This window comes from Rhea americana, unplaced genomic scaffold (genome assembly GCF_003343005.1).
Source record: "Rhea americana isolate MKP2758 unplaced genomic scaffold, rheAme1 scaffold_93, whole genome shotgun sequence".
NCBI classification, from domain to species: Eukaryota; Metazoa; Chordata; class Aves; order Rheiformes; family Rheidae; genus Rhea; species Rhea americana.
In genome coordinates this window covers 192,727-217,163 of record NW_028187122.1, presented here as the reverse complement: position 1 = coordinate 217,163, position 24,437 = coordinate 192,727, and the positions used below count along the sequence as shown (strand labels likewise).

At 45.7% G+C, this 24,437-nt stretch overlaps 1 protein-coding gene across 1 annotated transcript in view; it reads left to right on the top strand.

The window, feature by feature from the left end:
• The window catches only part of PAX2 (paired box 2), an 85,199-nt gene that overhangs the window by 12,808 nt on the left and 47,954 nt on the right, over positions 1–24,437 (top strand). Inside the window, exon 4 of the mRNA XM_085324835.1 lies at positions 22,330–22,415. Within this exon, the coding sequence (XP_085180961.1) occupies positions 22,330–22,415 (86 nt within the window). The remainder of the gene's footprint in view (positions 1–22,329; positions 22,416–24,437) is intronic.

Here is a 24,437-nt window from a genome sequence, read left to right as displayed (position 1 = left end):
AAAGACTGTCTCTGATCCTAAAGCCCATTCAAACAAATGATTTCTGTATTACTTGAATAAAAAGATAATACTTCAAAACAGCTGAACACAGCCAGATCTTCACTAAGTTTAACCTGACATGGACTTTAATGAAGGCATGTCGACATTCAAACAGTTTTGGCTCACTATTTACAATCTGCACTATATTTAGGGATCCCACTTTTAGGGAAGCTCTTTTTAAATGGAAAGAAAGAGACTTTCAAAAGCATCTGTCATCAGCCTGACAGTGCAGCTAACTAGGGCTTCAGGAAATCCCATCCATGTGTAGATGACTCTGGTGATCATTGTAACTCTTAAAGGCAGTCGGAAAGGTTTGAGTTTTGCACCCAAACAATCATTCTTTAAACTGAGAGCTAATGACAATGAGAAGTTTTCCACTGTAATCTCAGTTAATCCATTGCAGTCTACACACACACACAGATTTACCAGTTTCAATAGTTAAAAAAACGCTGAGACTGAGCCCAAAATCATGAGATTGGCATAAAAATCATGAGCACTTGTAATACAAGGTGGATTTTTCTTACTTGTTTTTACTTTTCTACCTGAAGTTTTTAAAGGGATTTGGATATCTGACATTAAATGATTTTTAAAACACCTTAACAGCACAGCCCTTTGTGTCTTCAGGGAGCAGAAAGGCCCCCTTTCAAGATCCCCAAATACCCCTGAGCACTGGAAACATACTTTATTAAATGAGAACTGTAATTCTCATGCTGTCCCTTGGCTAGAGGAGCTGGAAAGCCAACAACAAACACTGTTAGGCTCATGATGAAACACTAGACAGTATGATATTCAGCGTTAGCCTCCAATTTTCTCCAGTGCCAGTAACTGCAAGCTGATTTTGTAGCACTTATATGGCTATCTACCCAGCTGAAAATCACAAATCTAATCTCCTGGTTTCCAAACTCCTCAGACTGCACTTACAAATATTCATTTCCGATCAATTGCACCTGCTAATATTTCTGAATGCTCACATGTGATGACAGAGTCAGAAGCAATGTTGGGGCTTACTACTTCTACTGCAACTGCATAAGGCGGCTCTGGGCACAGATCACAGCCCACTGCCCAAAACAGGCACTGCATAGATAGGAATTTCTTTCACAAGATTCTTTTAGGAAATCAATGTATGCACATGTGCTTTTCTCCATGCCATCCCCTTAACTTCTGCTAGGCTTGTAATTCAGACAGTCCTCGCGGTTTTAGAGATTAAACATCGTTATCTGTCATAAGGAATGAGAGACTTGGCCAGGGCTCATGCACCAAAGCTGAATCTAGCAAAAGGCAGAGCAAAACTGGAGAGCTCTCTCTTCAGGCTCCGATCTGACAAGATCAAGGGTGAACGTTAGCTAGATTGCGACAGCCTCCGCCTCTCCCCCGATAAGTAGGCAAATAAATAAATAAATAAACGGTATCCTAACTGCACTGAGAACTCAATAAAACAATCACAGCAAATATGAGGAGGTATAAATCTCATGTCTGCACAGGTAACCCACTCAATTGCTTTTATTACGGCTCAGCCTGACTCCATTTATTACCATCCGTGGCCTGGGTGAAGGATGTTTGCATGGAGGGTGGTCTCCTGGTGAAACCCTACCCCTAGAGCCGTGACAATCAGCCCATACAGAGCTGGATTTTGGTGGGGAGACCAAAGGCAGATCCATCTGTCTGCAAGAAAACCAGTCAATAACCCTGTAACTAGACCCGTTGTTGCTGGGAAAGGGACAACACAATAGTTCAACACTGGAGCCACAGGAGAGAACTAGCTGTGGTTGGAGTGTGAAGAACGACAGGGCATATGCGTGATGTGTTAGAGGTGTCCGGACAAGTATGTCCGTCCCTACAGATATGTGAGGAGGAGTGATGGGGTAGGAGGAGTGTAGAGGGCAGCTTTGCACAGATAGTCAGGAAATTGGAAAGGTCAATGTGCCTGGAGGTTGGTACGCGGAAGGAAAAAGGGTAGAGTCATACTGCGTGTTTTTACAGGTCGTTTTTATGGGGACTGTGAGTACAATGCAGATGCATCTTTGGGGAAATGTGCCTGTTGGCTGGATATTACATATGAGTATACTGGTACATGGCAGGGAAAACGTATCTCCTGGCAGGCACGTACATGGTGACACAAAGTGCTAGGAAGCTAAAGGAAGCATACGCGGGAGTTCTGCGTGGCCACGGAAGGAGACTCCTTTGTCCTCCGTCTGGCTTGGGATTTATGTGTGTACTAGTTTTGACAGAGAGGAGGGAGAGTGATGTGCCAAAAGCCTGAGCTAACGGACTGTGAGTTCACAGATACGCTTTCTAGAAAATGCTATGTATGAAACATTTACCCAAACCTCACTGTTAAATAGTGAAAGGGGATGCTGGGGACTTGTCTCTGCCTGTATGAAAAATAGAAGTAGGACATTTTTGGCTGCTCTCATCCCCTAGTTCTGCCATTCCCATAGAGGCTCTAAAATTTGCATGGCATATCATTCCCAGTGCTTTTAGCACCCCGCAAACACAGGCACACATGCGTGCACACACATACTCGCGCAGAGAAATGCTGGAGCTTGCCTCTATTAATTCCTCTCTCATGGGAGCCAATTTAATTTTTATTCCTTTGGTTGCACGTTGAGCAGTGCCTCTTCTCCTCCAAGGGGAGCAACCTCCCCTCTCTGCAGACTTCAGGGCACAGGCCTAAACTTCTGTCTCTGGTTGGAAGGCAAATCACCTCGGGAACAGCTACGGGCTCCCATCAAAATGCCCATCATCGTATTTCAGTTGAGAGGGGAGGTATCCATACTTTGCAAAGTAAATTGATCTCTGCTCATAACTTGTAACAGGAAAAGCAGAGAATGTGACAAGACAACAAAGGCGCAGATGAAACTCTCACGTATCTGCCAGACAGGATGCTCTTTGCCACCTCTACTTTAAGGGTAGTTTAGATGGCTCTGGCAACAAGAACAGGACCAATCGCTTTAGGTAGGGAGGGCTAATATCCCAGCCCTTTGATTCCTGGAGCTAGACCTCATTTTCATTAATAGATCTTCTGTTTCTTCAGGCTGGGCTGAAATAGGAGGGAGCCTTCATTATCCCCCCGCCCATTTTCAAACTCTCTTTAAATTGTGATGGAGTCTTTGGGCACTAATGTTTGGGCACTTCTTAAAGGGGCTTTTGCCTTTCAACATAGTCATACTTCCCTAAAAATTCTTTTAAGAACATTTTTTGGTCAGTCAACCTTTAAAACAGAAAATTGCAGCATAATGTGGCTATGTAATAGTGTCTGCTGTTAATATTTGCCTAAATTTAGGCTCAGAAAAACATTCTTGGTTGTTTGAATTTAGGCTTTCAAGCTTGAAAAATGTATACATTTATACATAAATTATATACACATAAACACATATATGCATTTATATATAAAATTAATGGGGAAGTTAGAGATCAATAAGGAGAGAGGAAAGGAAGGATGCATGTTTGAGGAAAAAGGATCCATGTTTGCATACTGTAAGTGCAAAGAGGAAGTGTATTTCCAGGATACAAGTGGACCAAGGCAGAGTAAGCAGAGGTGGAGTGGAAAATGAATAATGCCACAAATTCCCTCTCCATACTGAACAAACAGCAAAATTCAAGTTTTAGAGAGACTACGTGCCTCTCTCTCTAACAGAGGCAGAGCTACCAGCGCGGGGTGGGGTGGATGGGAGGAAAGGGCAAGGGATAATGATGGAGTGAAAGGCTGAGGAAGATCTGCCCTGACTGTTGTCGGGAACAGACCTGCTGTGCTTTCACACAGAGCAGGGTGGCCACCACGCCAAGCAAGGCACAGAGAGGGACCATCCAATAGTGACATCCAGCTCCCTTACGTGGCTTTAACAGTTTCAGGCTATGTGTGTGCCTGTGTCAGGGGTCTGCACAGGGGGGAGATGGAAAGGATGGGGACAGAGTAAGTGAATCTGGCTGTGCATGAATTCTGGTGAGGTATACAAGCTGCAGAGCAGGGAGGAGCTGCATGTGTGTGTCTGTGTGTTTGCACGTAAGAGCACATGTGTAAATGTATAAAAATGTGATTTTTGTGATCCTAACCCTTTTGTGGACTATATAAATTTCTGTGACTTGCAGTGGTATTTAAAGAAAATTATACAGTTATGGGTGACTGCCTCTTTAAGACAGATAGGTGCTTGGTGCCCAGCAGGCAAAACCGGCAGAGCTGGTGGCACAGGGACACAGGCAGTGGAAGGGAAACGACCCTGGCACAGCTGAAGGCAAGGGGTAAAGCGATCGTGGGGAGTAAGTCTTTAGAAAAATGCATGCAGAGGGTGCCGGCCTTGTAAACGAAACCTTTGTGCTGCCTAGAGCACCACCTTTCCAAAATGAAAGCACCTTCTGCATCATTTGAATGTGCTCCTGCATCATTCTGTGCACCGTGAAGTAATTTGAGCACGGAAACCCGCATGCATTTGTGTGGCGAGACCGCCGAGCCCCTATTGTTCCACCAACCTGCTCTGTAATGGATATTTGGGTTAGACTTGCCCTATACCCCATGACATGTGTACGAGGAGGAGCGTGGGCATGTCACTAGGGCAGCTCCAGCTGGGAGTATAGACTTATCACAAGAATCTGAATGTACATATTACTGGTCTGTGTAAGGACAAAGAATAGTCTTATCCAAGGAAAAAAACGTTGCAACTCTGCAGTCATGTACTGGGAGTTACAGGGGCGAACAAAGGCATGGTGCTATGCAGTTTTGGAAGCCCACCTAGGTTTGTGGGGCTCTGTATATGATTCTGCATGACTGCGGAGCAGCCGCGTTTCCCATGGGCAGGGCCACAGCGTGGTGCACTCACTGCTTGTGGCTGTGCACAGCTGCGCACGCGGGTGCCTAGCGATGACCCGTGTATTTGTCAGGAGTCCTTTAGTGTAGGCCTCTGGACAAAGTGATGTGGAAGCCACATCAGCAGCACGCTGAGGAAAATGCATCTGGTGAGACGGGCAGCGTCAGTAACACAAACCTGCCTGTGAGCGTGCCTGTGGCGGAGCGGCAGGTGATCATGGAAGCTGTGTGAACAAGGAAGGCACGTGGTGGAGCGCGTACACGTACGCACAGAGATGCCATGTATGGACCTGCTGTTTGGGGCACCTAGCACATCTGAGGGAACGTGTGTACTCGGTCTCATGTATTCAGAAGGATGTGGATGTGTGCTAGTGTATCTTATAGAGGACCCAGGCTGCAAGAAGGTGCTACCTGGGGACAGTGGAGGTGAAAGAGGTTATGCTAGAGGAGGCATTTCTAATAGTATACATAATTTAATGCACTGGACTCTCCTCTCCTCTCCCCTTCTCTCCCCTCCCTTCACACTCTTCTCCTCATTACCCAGGTTATCTTGTTTGGGTTAAGAGGCCAATTTCAACAGACTATAATTGAAGAGTGAAGAGAATCTGATAAGATAAGGAAGGGACATCATTCCTCAAGGGATCAATAGAGGTTTCATGTTCCTCCTTCCCTGCTGTGTTCCTAACATGCTAACACCGTGTGCCCATGGGCCTGGTTTATTTGCTCTGCTTGTCTGCATGCCAGCAAAGGAAGAATGGCAATTGGGGGGTGGCTCTAGGCCCTTGTCTGTCCGGGCAGCCAGAGCAGGGCAAGTGGAAAAACGAATGTACAATGGGGGTGCTGGCAGTGGTAATGGAAAGGAAGGGGACAGGGCAGTGTAGTGGCCTCCAGGAGCCAAGAGGAGGTAGGGATGTGACAAGCTTGATGCCCACCTGGATCTGGCAGGTGGGCACAGGCTCCCAAGGGAGATGTTCACCTTTGATCTTTTATCTCAGTGCCTTGTTCTGCAAGGGAAAGATATTGATAATTTGTCTAGACAGACTTGTTTTTCGTGGTGCTCACCAGCAGACAAGCTTAAAGCTTTTTACAAGCACTCATGGGAGCTGAGCCCCTCGCGATGAGGGAGGAGTAATTACCCGTACCCAAGGCAGGGCCAGGAGCTGGTCTTGATGAGGTTTATGTTAGGATCTGTGGTTCAGGCTTCATGATTCCAGTATCTCTCGAGCTGTCCCTAGCAGTTTTTTTGGACTAAAGCAGCATGGGAGGATCCACTTAAGAAACATCTGAGCTGCCTCAGCAGACAGGACAGGTCCCTCCACGGCAGGCAAGCCCGCCGGGGCTCCCCCCACGCTGCACGCCGACAGCTTGTTTCCTTCTCGCCTGACGCCCCGTGGCAGGAAGGTGCGTGTGTGTCGCAGGGGCAGCGCGAGAGCCGCGCGCGTCCTTGCCGCAGGGATCGGCTCTGCCCGGCACGTGCAGGCAGCCAGGGCAGGCGGGCTGGGCAGCGGCGCGGGCGGCAGCGCTGCGCGGGTCTCCGAGCGGCTGCGCAGAGATGTCCCCGCAGAAGCCGCGGTCTCGTGTGGGCGGCAGCGCTGTGCAGGGCGCTCTGCCGTCGCCGCAGCCCACGCGGGGAAGCCCAGGCCCCGGGAGACAAGCTGAGAGGTCAGCACAGCACAGGATCCAATCCAGACCCCACGCTGCAAGGCTGGGCAAGTTTCTGGAGAGCCTCAGACACCCAGGGGTCTGCAGCTGAGATATCTTCTTCCAGCTGATTTCTTTTTTAACACCCAGAGAAACAAGACGCTGAGAGCAAGTCAGTCATGCAGTGAGCATGTGGCAGAGTTGGGAATACAACCCAGATCCCCTGACTCCCAACCTCAGGCTTTAACCACTAGACCATGCTTCCCTCTAAGCCACCTTGAACTTTCCTCAGTGAGGAAGGGGGCTGCTAAGCCTCTGCGGGCTGCAGTTTACCAAGCTGTCAGGAGTGTGCTCACTGGACCGCCTCACCAGAGACAGCCTTCCTCACACACGCTAAAAAAGTTGAAAAGAAATTCATTTCATGGCCGATGGTTGCTTAAAAAAGGCGATTCCAGCATATGTATGTGATAAATGTTAACTGTGCATTAATCGCATTAAAGAGGACCCTATAAACTTTTCATTTCTAATTAAATTCTGGCCGGTGATTCTGGCGAAGCCAGCACACTCCGGGCCTTTGTTTATGTGGAAAATTAAAATGCAAATACAATGGAATTTATTTCCATTACTGGAGTGATATGCTGGGCTCCTCCGTTTAACAGCCTCCAATTACTTCCAAACAGGTCTCTCTCCTTCTCTCTCTCACTTGCTCTCTTGCTCTCTCTTCCTCTCCCCCTTACCCCGCGGTACTGCTACCCCGCTGCGAGGAGCGGGGAGCCGGTAAAGCAGTGGGTGGGCTAAGCATGGTGTCACCTACTCAAGGTCAAAGGCAGGCAGGAGGACGGAGGAGGAAGAGGGAAAGAGTGGGAGAGCCCAAACGAGAAGGCAGAGGCAGTAACACGGCTTGAGCTAATGCAAGGAGGAGTAAAGGAGCTGCTACCTGTTAGCAACCTCACTGAGAAATATTAGCTAAACTCATTGGCTTGCTAAATCCCCGCAGTTGAGATGACCTGATTGGGAGAGGTCACAAGCCTTCTCCTGATGGGATGTTTTGGTGACAGGATACACCTGAGAGCTCTCTTGGGAAGTTTTCTTGACCTTTTGTAGTCCACGCCATGACTCTGGATGTGACTGTAGCTGGGCCATATCCTGACGCCTCACGAAGCACAGAATGGTCCTAGGGCCACACTGCCTGCACACAGCAAACAAATCCATGCAGCAATGTCACTTAATCATCAGCAGAAAAATAACTGAGCTCCCTTGTTTATTTTTCAAGTGACCAAATGTGGTTACACTGGCACGGGGCACTGCTGCACAATGCGCGTGCAATTCAGAAACCCAGAGACTCACGGCACGTTTAAAACATCTTAGTACATATTTTTACAGGTAAACACTGCTGACACAGAATCACATTCATTCCTGTATATATGAAGGACCCTGGTCAGTGCAGACACGTGAACATCTTCAGGCAGCCACACACACACCCCACACATCTGCGAGCAGACACGGGTGCCCTTCTGTGTGTCCATACAGAAAGCCACACAAGAAGACCCTTGCAAAGGCACATGTGTGCTTCACTCTAGACTTACGCAGTCATTTATAGATCTCCACAGATGCAGGCAAATCCGTTTGGAACGGCACAGTGGAGTCTTGCCTCCAGAAACTTCGGACATGGAGACTTGCTCAAAAACGTAACTGACAAGTCTCACCTAGATCAGAAGCATGCCAGTAGGTACACGCATCTAAACACACCACGTAGCCTTAGAAATACAGCTGATCTCTTCTTTCTAAGGCTTACTAGCCTTAGAAGTAAGCATGTGAGGCGCGCACCGAGCTGTAGACACCGCAGCGGCCACAGACCGCTCGCGGGAGCACGCGGCGGCGCAGCGGGCAGCCCCGCGGTGCTGCGCGCCTCGCCAGCCAGGCAGCCTCGGCACGTGCCCCGGCACGGAGGGCTCGCGAACCAGAGGGACGTTCGCCCTACTGCATGTGAGCGCCTTAAGGAATCACCTAGCGCGAGCGATCCCGGCGCAGCCGACACAGGGAAACACGAGAAGGACACATTCACTCACGACGCCGAGGAGAGGCCATTACCCAGCCAAACAAGCCGATGCCTGACATCATTATTCAATACACAGGAGCCCTGAAATGCACACTAACTCAATCACAGAGACACGCAATTACAAAATAATCCTGATGGGATCAATTGAACGGACATGCGGTCGCACAAAGCACACCCACCCCGGCGTTAATGCACAATAATAGCTGCCCAACAAGTGAATACAAATCAGGCACTCCAGACCACAGCGGCGAAGCACGCGGGCCGCGCTCTCGAGGCGGGCTGGGGAGCTCCGGCCGCAAAACCCACCCCTGGCAGAGGGGCCGACCGCTGAACTTCGCGCGCCTGCGGAGTCTGGCTGCTGTTGGTCTGGGGAGCAGTGAGCGGTAGGACCCTGAAGCCAGAGCGTATTTGCGTCCTGGTGAGGCCAGTGGACCCTGAAGGCACTCAGGACCCTGCAGGATTGCACCCACAGCCTCTGAAATACACCCATATAGCAAAGTGACGCATTTGCTCAATAACCAAAAGCTCACTGCAGTCACTACTAATGCAAGCATGGGCACGTGGCCTTCAGGACTCACCGTAACACAAACCAATACAGCAAAGCGAAACCCACTGAATAATATAAATGCAACATGTCCACACTATGAAAGGATGCAAACGCTCCTGAATACCCAAAGCAACAGAATCTTCTCACAGTCAGGCCTCAGCACAACAGCAAACTCCCTCCCAAAGCACACACAAACATACCACAGCACCAGCGTCCTTCCCCATCACACGGGAATAGAGTCGAGCGCCCACGTTAAACACGTTCACAACACCAGAACCACAAGAAACCTTCCCTGCGTCTCTCAGGCTCTGCCAGGGCGTGCTAACCAAGCACTTAAACGGGGCCTCAATGGCCAGCTTTTGCAAGGCCTGCCTGCTCTTGCGGGCAGCGAGAGAGCGGACCCACCTCCCCATCTCCCAAGTCTTTTTCTGGGCACTGGAGGCATGAGCAGTAACCAGGTTTTGTGTCTAAAAACTGGCTATTATTGAAAATGACAGAGAGGACATGGCAAGACTGTGTGTGTGTGTGCGCGCGCGCGCGCGCGCTGTCAGTACAGGAATTCCCCTTCCTGGACCAAGTCGGCTGTTTGTAGCCATTAAAAAGCCTAGGTCCTCATGCTGGGTGTTCAGTGAGTATTGATTCAGTCTGCAAGCAATTTTAATATTTCTTCAGGGACTTTCCAGCAACAGCACAAGTCATTAATTCACCCTCCCAAATTGCTTATTCAATAGCAGGAACATGGCTCCTGAATAAAGTCCCAGAATTTATGTGACTCGCACAAGTCAGGAGGTCAAACAACTGTTATGGAGCGAAGTTAAAAATCCAAATAAATTATTGACACTTTTTTGGGGGAGTGGGAGGAGGGAGAGTGGGGGAAGGGGAAGAAAAGGTATTTAAAATAGGGTTTTGTTGCAATGCCCCCAGGATAAAGAATGGAAAGAGATTGAAGACAAGTTGGAGTTTGTAAAATCAATGGGATTTATTGCATATCCACTTGGCATTTAGTAACTCCTTCCCTTCCACCTCCCTCTGCTCTGAACATACATGGGGGAGATAAACTCTTCCACAAAAGCATGAGCAGCCAGCCCCAAAGTACACACATGTACACCCACACCCTGAAACACCAGTGCACGCACACGCAGGGAGGAATATTGCTGTCAGGCACTGCTGTAACACCAGAAGATCCTCTCAGGCCCAGGACCCCACCATGCACAGCATTACACATAGCCGTGCAGTAAAAGACAGTCTTTGTCCGCAGTCTTTGTAGAGAAAGAGACAGGAGGGGAAACTGAGGCACAGAGCGAGTTGGAACAGCCGGCTCAGAGTCACAGGGCCCGTGAGCACACCGGCGGGATTAGGATGCAGGCCACCGATGCCCACCAGCCTTCGCGCTGCTGAAGACGCTGCCTTTCAAGGGACTGAGAACACACGGTCCCAGCGAGCACAGCCTAAGGAGCCATCCACCTCCCGGGGGGCAGGCACGCACTCCGTAAACGCACCCAAGAGCTAACCCCCCCCCGCATCGCGCCCGCCCACCCGCATGCAGATAGACGCACATGCACATACAAATACACACGTGCTTTTACTGAGCTCATTGCTATTCAGAAAGCACTGCAGGCAGATCACCGCGCACAAGTAGGAACTCACCTGCAGACTGACATACACGCAGACGAACGTATGTACAAATGCACAACACATATGCACGCACTGATACATCAGCATATCCTTACAGAGATGTTTATCCACACCGCTGTACAGAAAAAGTCCTGCAAACTGATGTGTTGCTGCAAATCTGTATTTTACTTATAGTGGTATCTCTTTAGCTAGCTCTGTAGAGACAGATACCTAGATACACAGAAATACATTCTGTGCAAGCACATTAATGTATAGGACTGTCTCCTTATCGTATTATACTGGTAACTGTTTCAATGAAGCTACACTAATTTACACCAGCCAAAGATCTGAGACTGTATTATCTGTCGAACAGCATTTATTCATTAGCACTAACTCTGTAAAATAGCACAGGCACAAAAACACAGCCTAACCGTGTAATCAAGAAGTACTTGATGGCTCGGGAGATGGAAGTGGTTTTTGCTTTGTTTGGGGGTTGGTTTGTTTGTCTGGTTAGATTTTTAGCAAAGATTTTGGGCAGATGTTTTATCTGAGTTGCGATTTTCCAAAACGCAAATTTTCAAGGGCTTTTTTGCATTCTGATAAAACAATGTTTGACAGCATTTTCTTACTAAAATATGCTTTGACCAAATACCCAGGATGGTTTTAAATTTAAGCAAGGTAATGAAAAGTTTGAAATTTCCATAATTATGCTTTAAAAATATTAACATATGTGCATGAAAAAATATGCTTCTGAGATACTTCTCTGACTGTTTTCTTCATGGTTGATTTTGCAATTGCCCTTTAAAAAATGGCAAGAGAAAATATTTGGGCCACCTTATGGACCCTCTCTCTTCTTAGACTACAAAATATTCAAGAGGAAATGTAAGAGTAGTATAGTTTGCTAAATACCATTGCCTCTGTCCCTCTGCACTCCTGTACCTACAAATCCTTATTGCGCCAGATCTTGTCCCTACGCTTAGTCGAATCAAACAATGAAATAAATGTTAATTTATAGCTGGAAGTTTGCTGATCCATTAGGTAGACAAGTACCTAATTCAGACTGCTTTGAAATAATGCAACTGGATAAAAACTGTCAAAGTTCTCCAGAATATCATGATTTTCTGACAGGTTATCTTGCAGTACCCCAGAACTAGAAACAATACCGTATTCCACTGCAAAAGCCTAAATAGTAGCATTCGAACAATTAAAAATCACAGCTCAGGTCTTCAGATGGTGTTAACCAGTTCTGGTACCTCTCCTCTATCTACCCCAGCCGGTGTCCGGCCCCGCGTGCCAAACGCTGGGCCGCGCAGTCCCAGGCGGGTCTCTGGCAGCTGCCGCCGCCGCAGCCCCGAGGCCGGCGAAGGCGCCCGCGCGGGCGCAGGGGCGAGGACGCGCGCGCGGCGGCTTCGGCTCTGCTGCGCTTGGGCCGGCGCTGGTCAGCGGACAGTTGCAGAAGGAGTCTCAGCTGAGACGGTTTCACTGAGAAAGAATAGGCAACAAAATAGGGGTCGTTTACACGGAGGCAAGCAAGAAAATTAATCTGAATTAACTTTGAAAGCGGATTGGTTAAAACCATTAAAATGCTGTTTGGATGCTCATTCAAAATATAAGTGTCCTAAATTCAATTTAGTTTACTTCATTTCCGAAGTGAATTAAGCTAAACTAAATTAAAGCTGTCTTAATTCTAAACAAGGAAGTCAGAGGTGTAATGTAGTTTAACTAGACCATTTTAATCTCACACTTTCAGTAAATTCAAATTAGTTATTTTGCATAGCCATACGCAGGTAAACCCTGACACTGCTAACTCCTACAGGCAGAGACTGTATTTATACGGAGTAAGAACAGTGGCACTCAGAGTCCAGGGTACTCTCCACCTGCCATCCCAGTTGTAACATAACGTCATGTAGATAATAGCCAGGTTGTCCAAGGCCCACAAAAATACATGCTTCTGCAGTTTATTAAATGGATGCCAGATACGCTATTCAAAAATACAACAGACCTGCACTCACAAATTTATACAACTATGCAAAAACCTACAGAAGTATGAGCCTTACAATGTAGCAAGGTTCCACCTAAATCATCTATCAGTATTAATACGTGTTAGATATTACATAATGGATATTATAGCTTTGCTATGGATGAGTTCTAGATGATTATGACTTATTATTTGTAATAACTGTGCTGGGTGCTCTACAAAAACATCAATATAGCTGGCTGTTGATGGTTATAAGCCACAGATCTGAACAGCCTATCTGCCTATTAAACTCTGTTAAAAACTGTAATGGTTGAATAAATGTTTATTAAACTAAACGTCTATTAGATCTTCATGGGGTCTGAATATAATATGTGACCCAAATGTCTTAACTACATATAGTCACAGTCATAAATATAGATCTATAGGCAAAGATAAACATGTACGCACAACATCATATGATAAATTAAAACACGCTAAGGGACAAATGCTAAGTGTTGTGAGCCCACAAACAGCACATACGTAAACTGACATATAGTACATACTCTTGACACTTCAGACCTGTTTGTGACTTACATAGAGTCACGCAGACTGGCTCCAGATTTGTCCTCTGGTTATAAAAGTATGACTCTGCTCTATTAATATGAAAACTAGACTATGTTATTTTGAGATGAGCAACAACTGTATACTGGAAGTGTATGTAGCACCCAGCACCCTGGAGTACAAGCCTGTGGCTGGCTGTTAGCAACATAACAGAGCAAGGAGTAAATAATAAAAAGCATTAGGACCAGAACAGGAAGGAAAGAGATTCAGCTTTTCTCCAGAAATTTCCAACTGTTCAATGTGGTTTTTATTTTGAATCAGAACTTCAGGAAAATTTCTACAACCACATTTCAGCACAGTTGGAAACTTCTGTTTCAATAAAATGAAAAAGTATTATTCAAATTTTGTTTTCAAATATACCCAAAAACGTAATTTTAAAACGATTTTTTTTTCCTTTCTTATCGGGCTGAAACTCGTCTCACAGTTTTGTTTGCTTCTTTAAAACTCAGTGTAAAAATAACATTAGATCTAAACTGACACATTCCTAGTGCTCTTTTTATTTTGAGTTTGGTCAGACATCATTTTCCACTATAAAATATTCCCTGATTCTGATAAAAGGTGAAACCCACATAAATGGGATACTCCCTAGCAGACTCAAGTGAATACTGTGGAACTCTGTAGCATATAGAGATAATACTGCTTACATACAATGCTGCCAAGACCTCAAAATCCTAAGTCAATATTCCCCAAAAGCAAAAGACCAGCGTAAAATTCACAAGACTGTAAATAACAATGCATTTGGGTTTCTTTCTCTTTGCCTCCAGTTCTGGGCCTTTGGGAGAAGCCAGGGCCCACTTCCCACCTGTTCCTTGCAGTTGTGAGAGCCAGAAATACCTTGGTTTTAAATGAAAGCTGAGATTTGCACATAATTGCTTATCTTTAAGATCTGAGGTTTTACATAAAATACCAAGTATGAAGGGCTTGCAAGAGAGCTGAGAATATTAGCTGCATTTATCTGTTTCCTCCCAGTTCAAGACTCTTTTCCTAGCGCACACATGTCTTCTGTTAATCAAAATGAATGTCCACAAGGAATTCAGCACAGGCTCCTGAATTTTAATAACTGAAAACAGGCTCAAAGCAAAGCTTTCAATTAAAAGTTCCCATGCTCCAGATTAAGATATTTAACCTTGGCAAGCCCATGTGTTTCTGTAAGTCTTCTTAACTCACCTGCTGGCACAGGCCCTGCTCTGCCAGCCGCAGCCCGGGCTGTGCAGCGGTCACTGGCGCGCTGGCAGCTCGAAGAGCTGCACCCGGCGCCAGCTCCACGCTGCCGTGGCAGCGCTGCTAACAGGACCCAAGCAGGCTGGTCTGGAGGTACAGAAGTTGTCACTTTGAACTGCAGTGCTGAGTAGATATACTCTCAGAAAATGATTAATTCCTCAGGTATCACAGCTATCTGAATGTTTTCATTGCATCAGTCTCTCACTAGTGAAAGGGATGTAGCCACTGGCGATGCCTTCACTCCCTCCTGCTCTCTTCCTTGCAGGCTTTTGGTCTTCTGTCACAGAGATCATGAGCTTGTTGAGGGGGACTGATAGGTCTGTAGCTGCTGGAATGGATATTCTCATGGGTGCTGCGAGTCAAATATCTGCTCCCCGGTTGCCCATGACACTAGAATTTGGACTTGATCACCCAGGTGGCTCCTCCATGGCCCATGTTTCTAAGTCCAAGATCAGTAGAACCCATTTTATTTTTGGAGCTTTCCATAACTTTCCTAAAACCTAGGATGACAAACATCTAGACCCAGACCCAGTCTGCTTCTCATATTCTGTAGATCACATGACATCTTTGAGATGTTTGGATTTTAACAGATTTCTCGCTTTCCTGACTGCAAAGAAAGCCCTTCAAATGTGAACTCAGTATAATAAAAATAGGAACACCTACCTCAGGACATTTCTACACTGCAGTCACTGCCTGACTGCAGCTCATGTAGACATACCTTGCTGGCTTTAAGCTAGCCAGCTTCAGTCTTGATGGCTGTGTAGCCACGGCTTCACAGAACACAGCAACTATCTAAGCACGCGTTCAGTTTCCCAGGCCGATTTTGTGCCCTTGTGCAAAGGGTTAACAAAGATCCACTGGGATAAATGGGATAATGTTTCTCAAAGCCCAATGCTGCAATTTATTCTGGGATGTCAGGCTAGGTAGTCTACACCCATAGGGCTGACCACCGTCAGCCCCAGGAGCAACAGCGGCATGAAGCTCTGTGAGTCGCTGCTCACCAGGATGAGCTGTCAGGCCATTATTTCCCTTTCGCACAAACCTCCCCCTCGGAAGGCCCGCAGCTTTCACCTCGCCCTGCTTTCCTTCCACCCCTCTTCCTTACTTCTAACTGTGTAACACAGCAGAACTGGAATGGGCTGAGATCTGCTAGAAGCTGAACGTTAATGCTCTGCTCAAATTAAATGAAATAAAACCGTATGGTGTCATCATGGGTCACTGATTTAAAACAACCAAAAAATCCTAGCTCCTCTCTAAGCCCGTCAGATAGTAAAACTGTTGCTGTGAATTCTGCCTCTCCTCAGAGTGCAGCCAAGAAATGTTCTTTGCAGCAAAAGGACAGGATTGGACTTTCTCTTGTGGTCTGATGTGAGCATGCTAACCTGGAACTAAGCAGCCCTTTCCCCTCACCTTTTCAGGCATTATGTCAGCGTGGCACCAGTGAAGTCGATAGTGCTTCAAGGATTAACAGTAGACGAGGAGCCAGACATCCCCAAGGAAGACAGGGATTGTGTTTTGAGATATGCAAGGCATCTCCATTTCCACCTCTCACCTATTTGTAAGCTTTAGAGAAATAGGTGATCCCTATCCAGCCACCTCCTAGGACCTCGTATCCATCTGTCGGTCTGTCTGTCTGTCTGTCTATCTATCTATCTAATCAAACTATCAAATCTGCATTTACTGAGGTAGTATACAATCACCCTTCTTCTTTATCCCTTTCCGAAAAGAAGGGAGGAGGAAATACAATTTTCATGACGAGAGAGAGTGTGAATGTATGAATATTGCTTGTGGCCCCTGAATGTGGCAAGGTTTGAAGGCATTCTGCTCTCTTGGCAGGGAGTCCAGGAGCCTCAGGCCAGCTAGCAAGAAGCTGAGTCGGCTGCTCCTGCCAATGTCAGCTGTTGTTCTGAGAGCTGCAAGTGTCGCAGTAGATTTTGAGAGTAGTAGGAGAAGCTACTATTCCCGGCACATCCTAATGGAAATTATGTTATGGTTTTTCTGGAGCAACTGCAGCTCTGATCTTTCCAACTACATCTGCTGCTGCAAATTTAAATGTGTAGTTGACCACTGATGTCAGTGTAGCTGAAATACAGCTCCTGTGCTCCTCCCTCCCTCCCTTCCCTTTACATACAGCCACTGTCAGCAGGGTACGTGCCACTTCTTCTTCAAGCAGGGGAATGAAGCCAATACCGTGCTACAGTTCGCTGGAGCACTTACTTGGCCCATGCTATTACTGAGTCTGAGCCCTTCTAGCTGTCCTCACTGTGCCCCAGGTGGCAAGGCAATGCTCCTATCTTCACTCTTCAGGCAGGAAACAGAGCACAGAGAGAAATAACAGTTTGTCCGAAGTCTTGATGAGAGGTCCATGGCAAAGCAAGGAGCCAAAACCCTTTCCTTAAGTTGGATTAGACTCTATCAGGCTTTTATTTCCCTTCCTTCACCACCCAACTCCCTTGGTCAGGTCTCCTCACCATGCTATGAAGCTTGCTTTCTATTTTGAACTTTGTGCAAACAACTTCTTCCCTTTCTTTTGCTCAGCTGTGACTTCAGTTGAGCTTAGACCCTTGTGCAGAAACAGAAGACCCTCTCCTATTTGAACTAAAGCCATGTTCAGAGCTCTTTATGCCTGCACAGCACGAACCTACATGTGGAATACTGTTGGCTCCATGGCAGCTGTCACCAAGGAGCCCAAAGCTGGCTCTTTCCATCCTGTGTTCTCCCTCTTTCTCAGATGCACTTTGATGCCAGCAACACTGGGATGGTCACCAGCCTCTTTGTAGGAAGCGAACTGATGCAGAGAAGGAATCACTGTGTCATTTAGCCCTGCATCAGGTCCTCTCCAGGATGGTTCTCACTATATTTTGCGCACAGCCCATGGCTCAGCCATGTGCTAATTAAGCAAAGAGACACAGCAGGGTGAATGTTCCTTGGCCATCACAGCCTCCCTTGGATATACTGCAGAGAACGAGGCCGAAGTTTAGCAACGTTAGCCATCCAAGAACTGTTTTAATTGCCCAGTAATGCATACCCTGGGGTCTTGTAATGCGCTTCTAATATGGAGCATTTAAAATATGAATACTCCAAAAGAATTAAAAGGAATTTGGTGCTCTGTGGAGTGTAGGCCTCCACTCTGAAAAACAATCCATTGCAAAAGAATATGATCAAAGTGAGGATACTGGTGTTTTTTGAAGTATGTCAAGGTCTTTTCCTGGGCAGCAGGACACATCATTCCTTTTCATGGTGCAACTTCACTCAGTTCTTCCAGGATTAAAAAAATCGCTAAACTTGGAGCTCCATACTGTTCAGAACTCTGCAGTGGGGAAGTAAGATTACCAAAGGAAAGCTTCCTCCAGACTGCTATCATCTGACGGCTTCTTTCTATACAGTGAGAGGGTATCCATCTAACCATCTAAGATTTTTTCTTTGAGACATTGTCTACAGATTCTTCTAGCAATAGTAGGAGAGGAGAAAACACAGAGTGCATCAGGCTAAAAGTGGTCTAGATAGTAGTGTTACAGAAACAGGGGGACATTTCTTAGAGTCTGTCATTCTTTCAGTAAATAATTCCTGGGCAGATTTAAAAGTGATTTTTCACTTACTTCTTCACAAACAATGAAAGGAAAGTTCTGCTTCTCAGCAGGGACTATATGTCAGTTAGTTTTATCTTGAAGAACTTTTTCTACATCCTTGATCAAATCTGATTAGAGCTGGTTGTAACTGTCGTATCAGGAGAGATGATTTTTATCTGTCCATCTGTATTCAGAATCAGCAAAAGGAATTGCAGTAAAACTTCCAAAATAACAAAACAGAAATCAATCACTGGAAATTCCTGACCTAAGAGTGAATACTTAAGACAGTAAGAAGCATCTGAAAACAGGCAGATGGTTTCAGTTGATGCTGTCTGAAGCATTAACTCTAGAAAGTGTTACTACAAGCCAACCGTGGTAACTCATGAACTCCAGGAGTGGATGTATAATTCACGGTGTGATGGTAAGTCCTGTAATGACACAATATGCCATCACTTAACATAATATCACATATTAAATTCAGATTGCAAAATGAAGTTCAGTTTCTTTACTGCATTTAAAGCTCTCTAAATGTTCTGCTGCTGAAACTTCAGAAGGTTATGTATCAAATCTGTGTATATTCTTTGAAACTCAAAATAGACAACTTATAAAAAATCTCCCACTGGAAAATGAAAAAAGGGAATTCACAGTGCGTACGAGCTTATTCCTCTAATTAAACACAAATGCTGTTATCGGAATCACTGACTGTGATGGAATTAGAGTAGGGATGACTTCAGTCCAAAGTGACAATTTCTTTTTGAGAAAAGAAAGACTTTTGAAAAATCTGCATTTACTTCAATAAATCAGCACTGCTGACTGGCACCCCAGGATCTGTGCCCTCTCCTCTTCTGAGAAGGATTGAGCAAGTGGTCTGCAAAAGGCATGTCTTTTCTCCAGTGTCTACAGATAAGAACAAGCCACTGAGAGCAGCAAGAGATGATCAAGGCTTTGCTCCCTCTCAGATAGCAGTAATCCAGAAATCCTAGCTTTGAGGCAGCAGAGCTGGCTTAGTGTGTATTTCGGCCTCTCGTAAGGGCCAGAGGCTTTCAGCAATCCTGAAGTTTAAAGACAGCAATATTATGCTGCATGTGTTGCTACAGGATCAGGTCAGCTTTGTTCCTCTTTCATCTGCCACTTCATCAGATGGTCCTGTGTACAACAGACCCCTTTGAAGCCTCTTAGAGTGACAGCATCAATTCCTAGCAACGCTGCTATTTTTCACCATCCCTAAATAAACTGGCACCCGGGTGGTGTATTGCTGTATTCTGTACTCCAGGTTAGCATCCTGAAAACTCTCTTCTTTCCTTACAATGCCAGAGTTCTGCCATGACTGTGAGGCAAAGGAGCTCTGCTAGGGAAAGCCTCCTCATGACCTGCCTCTTCTTTTAACCATAGGAAATGCTTTCTATGATGAGACTTCATTAGATTCAGTGAACCACTGCCAAGAATTATTTGATCCAAATTGTTAGTGGTTGCAAAAATAGAAATGCTCCCCTTTGCTTACTGTTCCCAGACCCTTTCTCATGACACAAAACTAGTTTCATTCTTAACAGGGGAATGTTTTTCAGCAGAACCTTTCACCTCTGGGTCACTAGCTGAAATACGGTCCTGGCTGGTGGTGACCAAAAATCATTACCAGTTGATGGCTACTTGGTGAAACGAGCTGGTGAGTCTCATTCCAGTTCCTAATGGACACATCTCAGTAAACACAGTAACAACTGGCACCAACTGGCATTCTCAGTTGAGATACCATGAACTCAACAGGGAACTTTCCTCTTCATCCCTTGCCTCAGTTTCCGAAGCATTATGGACAGGAATTTTACATCACCGTTGTTTCACAGGCTGTTTTTATTCTGAATAGTTTTTCAAAACTTTGTAGTTTTCATGCAGCATGATTCAGCATAGTTTGACTGGCCATCTCAGTATAATTAGGCTCATCTTATGGATCCCCTCAGTAGAAGCTGAACTATCCTGATGTCACTTCTCAGTATGAGTGGAACCGGCTGATGTCATCTCAGTGCTAATAGGACATTTTATAATATGTCATCTAAGGCTGCAGGGGAAATCTTCTACCCCATTCACTATGCTACAGTACAATAGAACATAACATAGTATAATGTGCAGGTTAACTCAGACCCCCTTAGGCAGATTTTGGATGGATTGATAGATGGATGGATAGATACATTTATACAAAGTATACATACATTATATCACTCTATTGATTTTTAAAAAGTTCCAGGTCTGCCTGGCTATAATGAGATTTTTGAACTTTGTGTTGCGATCAATGAGGGGAATATTATTGGCCTGGAGAATTGATATACCCGCTCTCTGTGGCTTGTTCTGCTCCCTGGACTGCCCCTGCCCCCAAGGTGTACGATTCCATCAGACACTTAACCTCTTTTACAGTGTCATCAGGCTAAAAGGAATCTAATAGTGACACGGGACTTGTGCTCAGCACTCTGGCACTATTGCTTTCCTGTCACAAATAATTTATAGCTTTCTATTTCCATCCCTTTGCCTGCACCCCATCCCCTCTTTCTGTTTCTCTGGGCTGGGGGGAATCAATAAACTCACACAACCAGAGTGGCACTTCAGGGGGCTTTAGGGAGAATGAGAAAAAAAAAGGGGGGGGCGAGGGGGGAAGTTATATTATTTGCCCTGGCATAGACTTCTTAGATCAGCTCCTCAGCTAGTGAAAATCAGCCCAGCCTCAGAATCTGGCCCCTCAGCCCCAAGGGCCTCTGAGATCTTCTACCTAGGTCCTCAGTCCTACCTAGGATTCCTGCTACCACTGAACTATGTATAATGAGGATCTGGATCTTCATCCCCACCTATGAACCTTGACATTACCTGTCTCCAGCTAAGTCCCAGGCATGTTCTCTGACATGCCAATTACTGTCCGGGTTTCATCATGTATATAACAGAATTTACTAACACACTGAAGTGATAAGCTTTGAAATATGCTTCTCTTCCCTAAGAATCCCTCACACTCAGGAGTCATGCTTTTTCAAAAAAGTCCTCTCAAAGTCTCTGCCTACCCCTAATGCTGCTTTATCCATGACATACGGCCCACTAGACACACATTTGCTCTTTGAAGTTTTGCCAACTTATTCCTTATAATGTGTTTTTTGGGGAGTATAGCCTTCTACAAGAAGCCCTTGGGTGGGCAGGGAGAATGCCAGAGTTATTTGCTTTCACTTCGTGGACAGGTATTTGGGGAGAGTTTAAAACTCATATAATGCAGAGCTGACAGTTCCAGAAACTGAGCCGAAGGAGCATGTGCACCTTCACTCTAATTGGAAAGACTTGTTTTAATCGCAGAAGGGAATTTTGTCTCCATGGCCTCTGCACTTTATGGCTTATTTGCTAAGTTTCTTAGCGAGAGAATGGTTCCTAAGCCACAAATACCCAGCATCTGCCAGTAGACAGGGTCCCACTAGGCAGGTATTAGGTGCTAGTGATTTTCTTTCATCATTGACCTCAGCTGGATTTGAACCAGTGACCTAGAGGTGAAAGATTTCATGTAAGAAGAACTGGAGCACTGACAATTACAGCTCAGTTTATTTTCAATCTGAGCTGCATTATGAGCTCTGTGGCATTCACTGAGGCACCTTTTTGGGGTTCCCGTGCTACAGTCATTCACCACCTGATAAACAGCAAAGGTATCTCTTTGCTGCAGCTTCTTTTTTTCCTGGTGATCTATATCCCATCACCACTTCTCACTAATGTCTTCTGCTCCCAACTACTTGTTTAGGAAGGACAAGAGCTTTTGTAGAGCCTTACGGAAGTTCAATTCCTTCAATCCAAAGCCAGAAAAGTATTTTCTAGGCACCTAACAAAATGAAATCTGCACTGTTTGCAAATCCTGCAGTAGCTCTACTACCTGCATAGATTGCCTGACAACCAAGTTAGAAGTGAGCATCCTGCAATCAAATCATAAACGATAATGCAGTTGTTAACGCACAGGAGAGACTGGATCTCAGCTTGTTCATTGAGCACCATAGCTATGCAGCGAGTATCAGATCTGGGGAGGCCAGAGGCAGAAAGGACAGCCTTTTTGGAACTGGCTCTAAAGTCCTATGACTATTAAAGCAGTAGAATCACGACCACAGGGAGTCAAAAGAAGTCCCTCTACCCCACTAACTGCTGCACCCAAAGGCTAGCTCGGGCTTTCAGGTTCTGGTAATGAGGATTGCTGGTATACAAAGGCATAGAGAAGTTGTATGAGGAGTTGAGTTCTGAACACGTTTTGCTCTTTTTCAGGATTATCAGAACCAAAGTTCAGCAACCCTTCCACCCAACACCAGATGGGAGCGGGACAGGTGTGACCGCACCAGGACATACTATCGGTAAGAACTGGCATGAGGGGTGTCAAAACAAGTGGAAATTAGGATGAAGCTAAGCTGAGGAACAAAGTCTGACAAGCAGATGCCAGGGCAGAACAAAGGGGAGAAGGGGCGGGGGGAAAGAAAGCTCAACAGAAATCAAAGTTTCTATTCTCCACTGCCTTAATTACATTGCATAGAGGGGTATCAGGGCAGAGAAAGTGGCTCAAGGTAGGCGCTTGCCCAAAGTGATTCTGCCTCTACATCCATTTTATTTTCACTCGTTTTCCTCCCTAGAGAGAAGCATCTACCACTATCCTATATAAACTCCAGTCTTCACTTCTTGTCTCCCTCTTACTCGAACTTGCCTTTCCCTTCTCTTTCCCTGTTTCTCTTCTTTCCCTTTGCTGGAACTAGTTCATTTCTTTAATACACAGATTAGAGTGAAATATTCCTGATACCTTGCAACTGAGTTCTTCATTGTTCTAGCCCTGCAGTCAGGTATCCCATGGGCGTTTTCATTGAGAAAATGCATTTGCTGCTAGGGGAGATGGTTTTATTGAGGTGAGCAGTCGACGGAGACTGTAATAATGCTTCCAAAAGTCTAAACGTCTACTAGTCTGCTGTGTTTAAAGGCACTGTGCTAGAAGTGTGATATCTTTCACTGATGTCTCTGTGGTCTGCGTGGCGTGTGCGCCTGCTGTTGCTAGCATGCTGTTACTCAGTAACAGTTCAGAGCAGGAAGAAATATGCTGTTTTCTGGGATACTTCGAAATACAGTGGCCAGCTGTGGCCTAAGACATTATCTTAGATACTGTTGGTTACTGACAATCAGCTGCAGTACAGAGATTTACTGGAAAGTGCTGGTTTGTATGGACAGAGCTGCCAGATATAATCCTGTACACAAACTGTGTTCAGGGACATAATGGAATTAATGGGCTGTTATGGAACAGCATTTCTGGATGCCCTTTTTAACTGGACTTGCTCACGGGACTGGGAAGCACTGACCACACCAGATGGAGTTGGCAGATATTATTCCTTCTCGGAGAAACACTGCAGTGTCTAGGGAAAGCACTGGCTGAGCTGAGATAGTGATTGCGAGTGCTGCTGCTGGAGTCTTCCATTGCTCTGGGGGGTACTGCGAAGTGTGGGTCAACACTGGACAGTGTTGATAAGTTCTGCTCCATCCTGGAGAGCTTGAATTGAAGGTATTCACTACTTTAGTTCATTTTTTATGGCCTGAACCATGGTTACAGATAGCCTATGAGAGAACTGGGGTATGCTCCTAATTACTGGGGCACACTGGGATATAATAGGCTTGTCTGCTGCATGCATAATTCCACTTAGTCTATACTCTAAAACCCTGATTATCATGAAGTGATTATTTCAAATGTGGATGAGTTGTCATTTCTGATACACTAGAACTCATGAGAAAACCTGACTAGCCCTGAGCTGCAAGAGGAGTCTGCTTCTCTATATTGGTCAGTGCAAAAGTGAGACACTAGATTGTCGTTAATCTGGTCTGAAGTATGTATCATCAACTCATGATTTGTTCTAATAGGGAACTGAATTTATTGGCCTAAACACTGAAACACTTCTAAACTACGCCAAGAGGATGTGAATTTTCACTGAGTATACTAGGTGGACATGTGAGAGGCTGGTCTGGCTAAGACAGAATATGTGCATTCCTGGTGGATAAATGCTGGGAGGAAATGATCTGTATTAAGCTCTTGTCAAAATATGGATAGATTAGAAAGTCACTAGAGAATGTGGCCTATGCAGACATTGCACTCAATTCCACTGGCATGCACTGGGAAGCCTGCTCTGAACTGGGACATAATGACAAGGTTTAAGTTCTTTGATGGACTGCACTTGCTTATTGTTACTGGCCCTGAACTGGAAGGCTGTGGAGCTACAATACAGGAACAGCCTGGCAAAGCTGGAATTTAGTGGTACAGGAGTATGAGTCCTTCACTGAGAGGGATTGGGATTCTGCTTAGTGCCCAGGCTTTGCTGTGAGACTGGTGGCATATGTAGCTTTCAGCT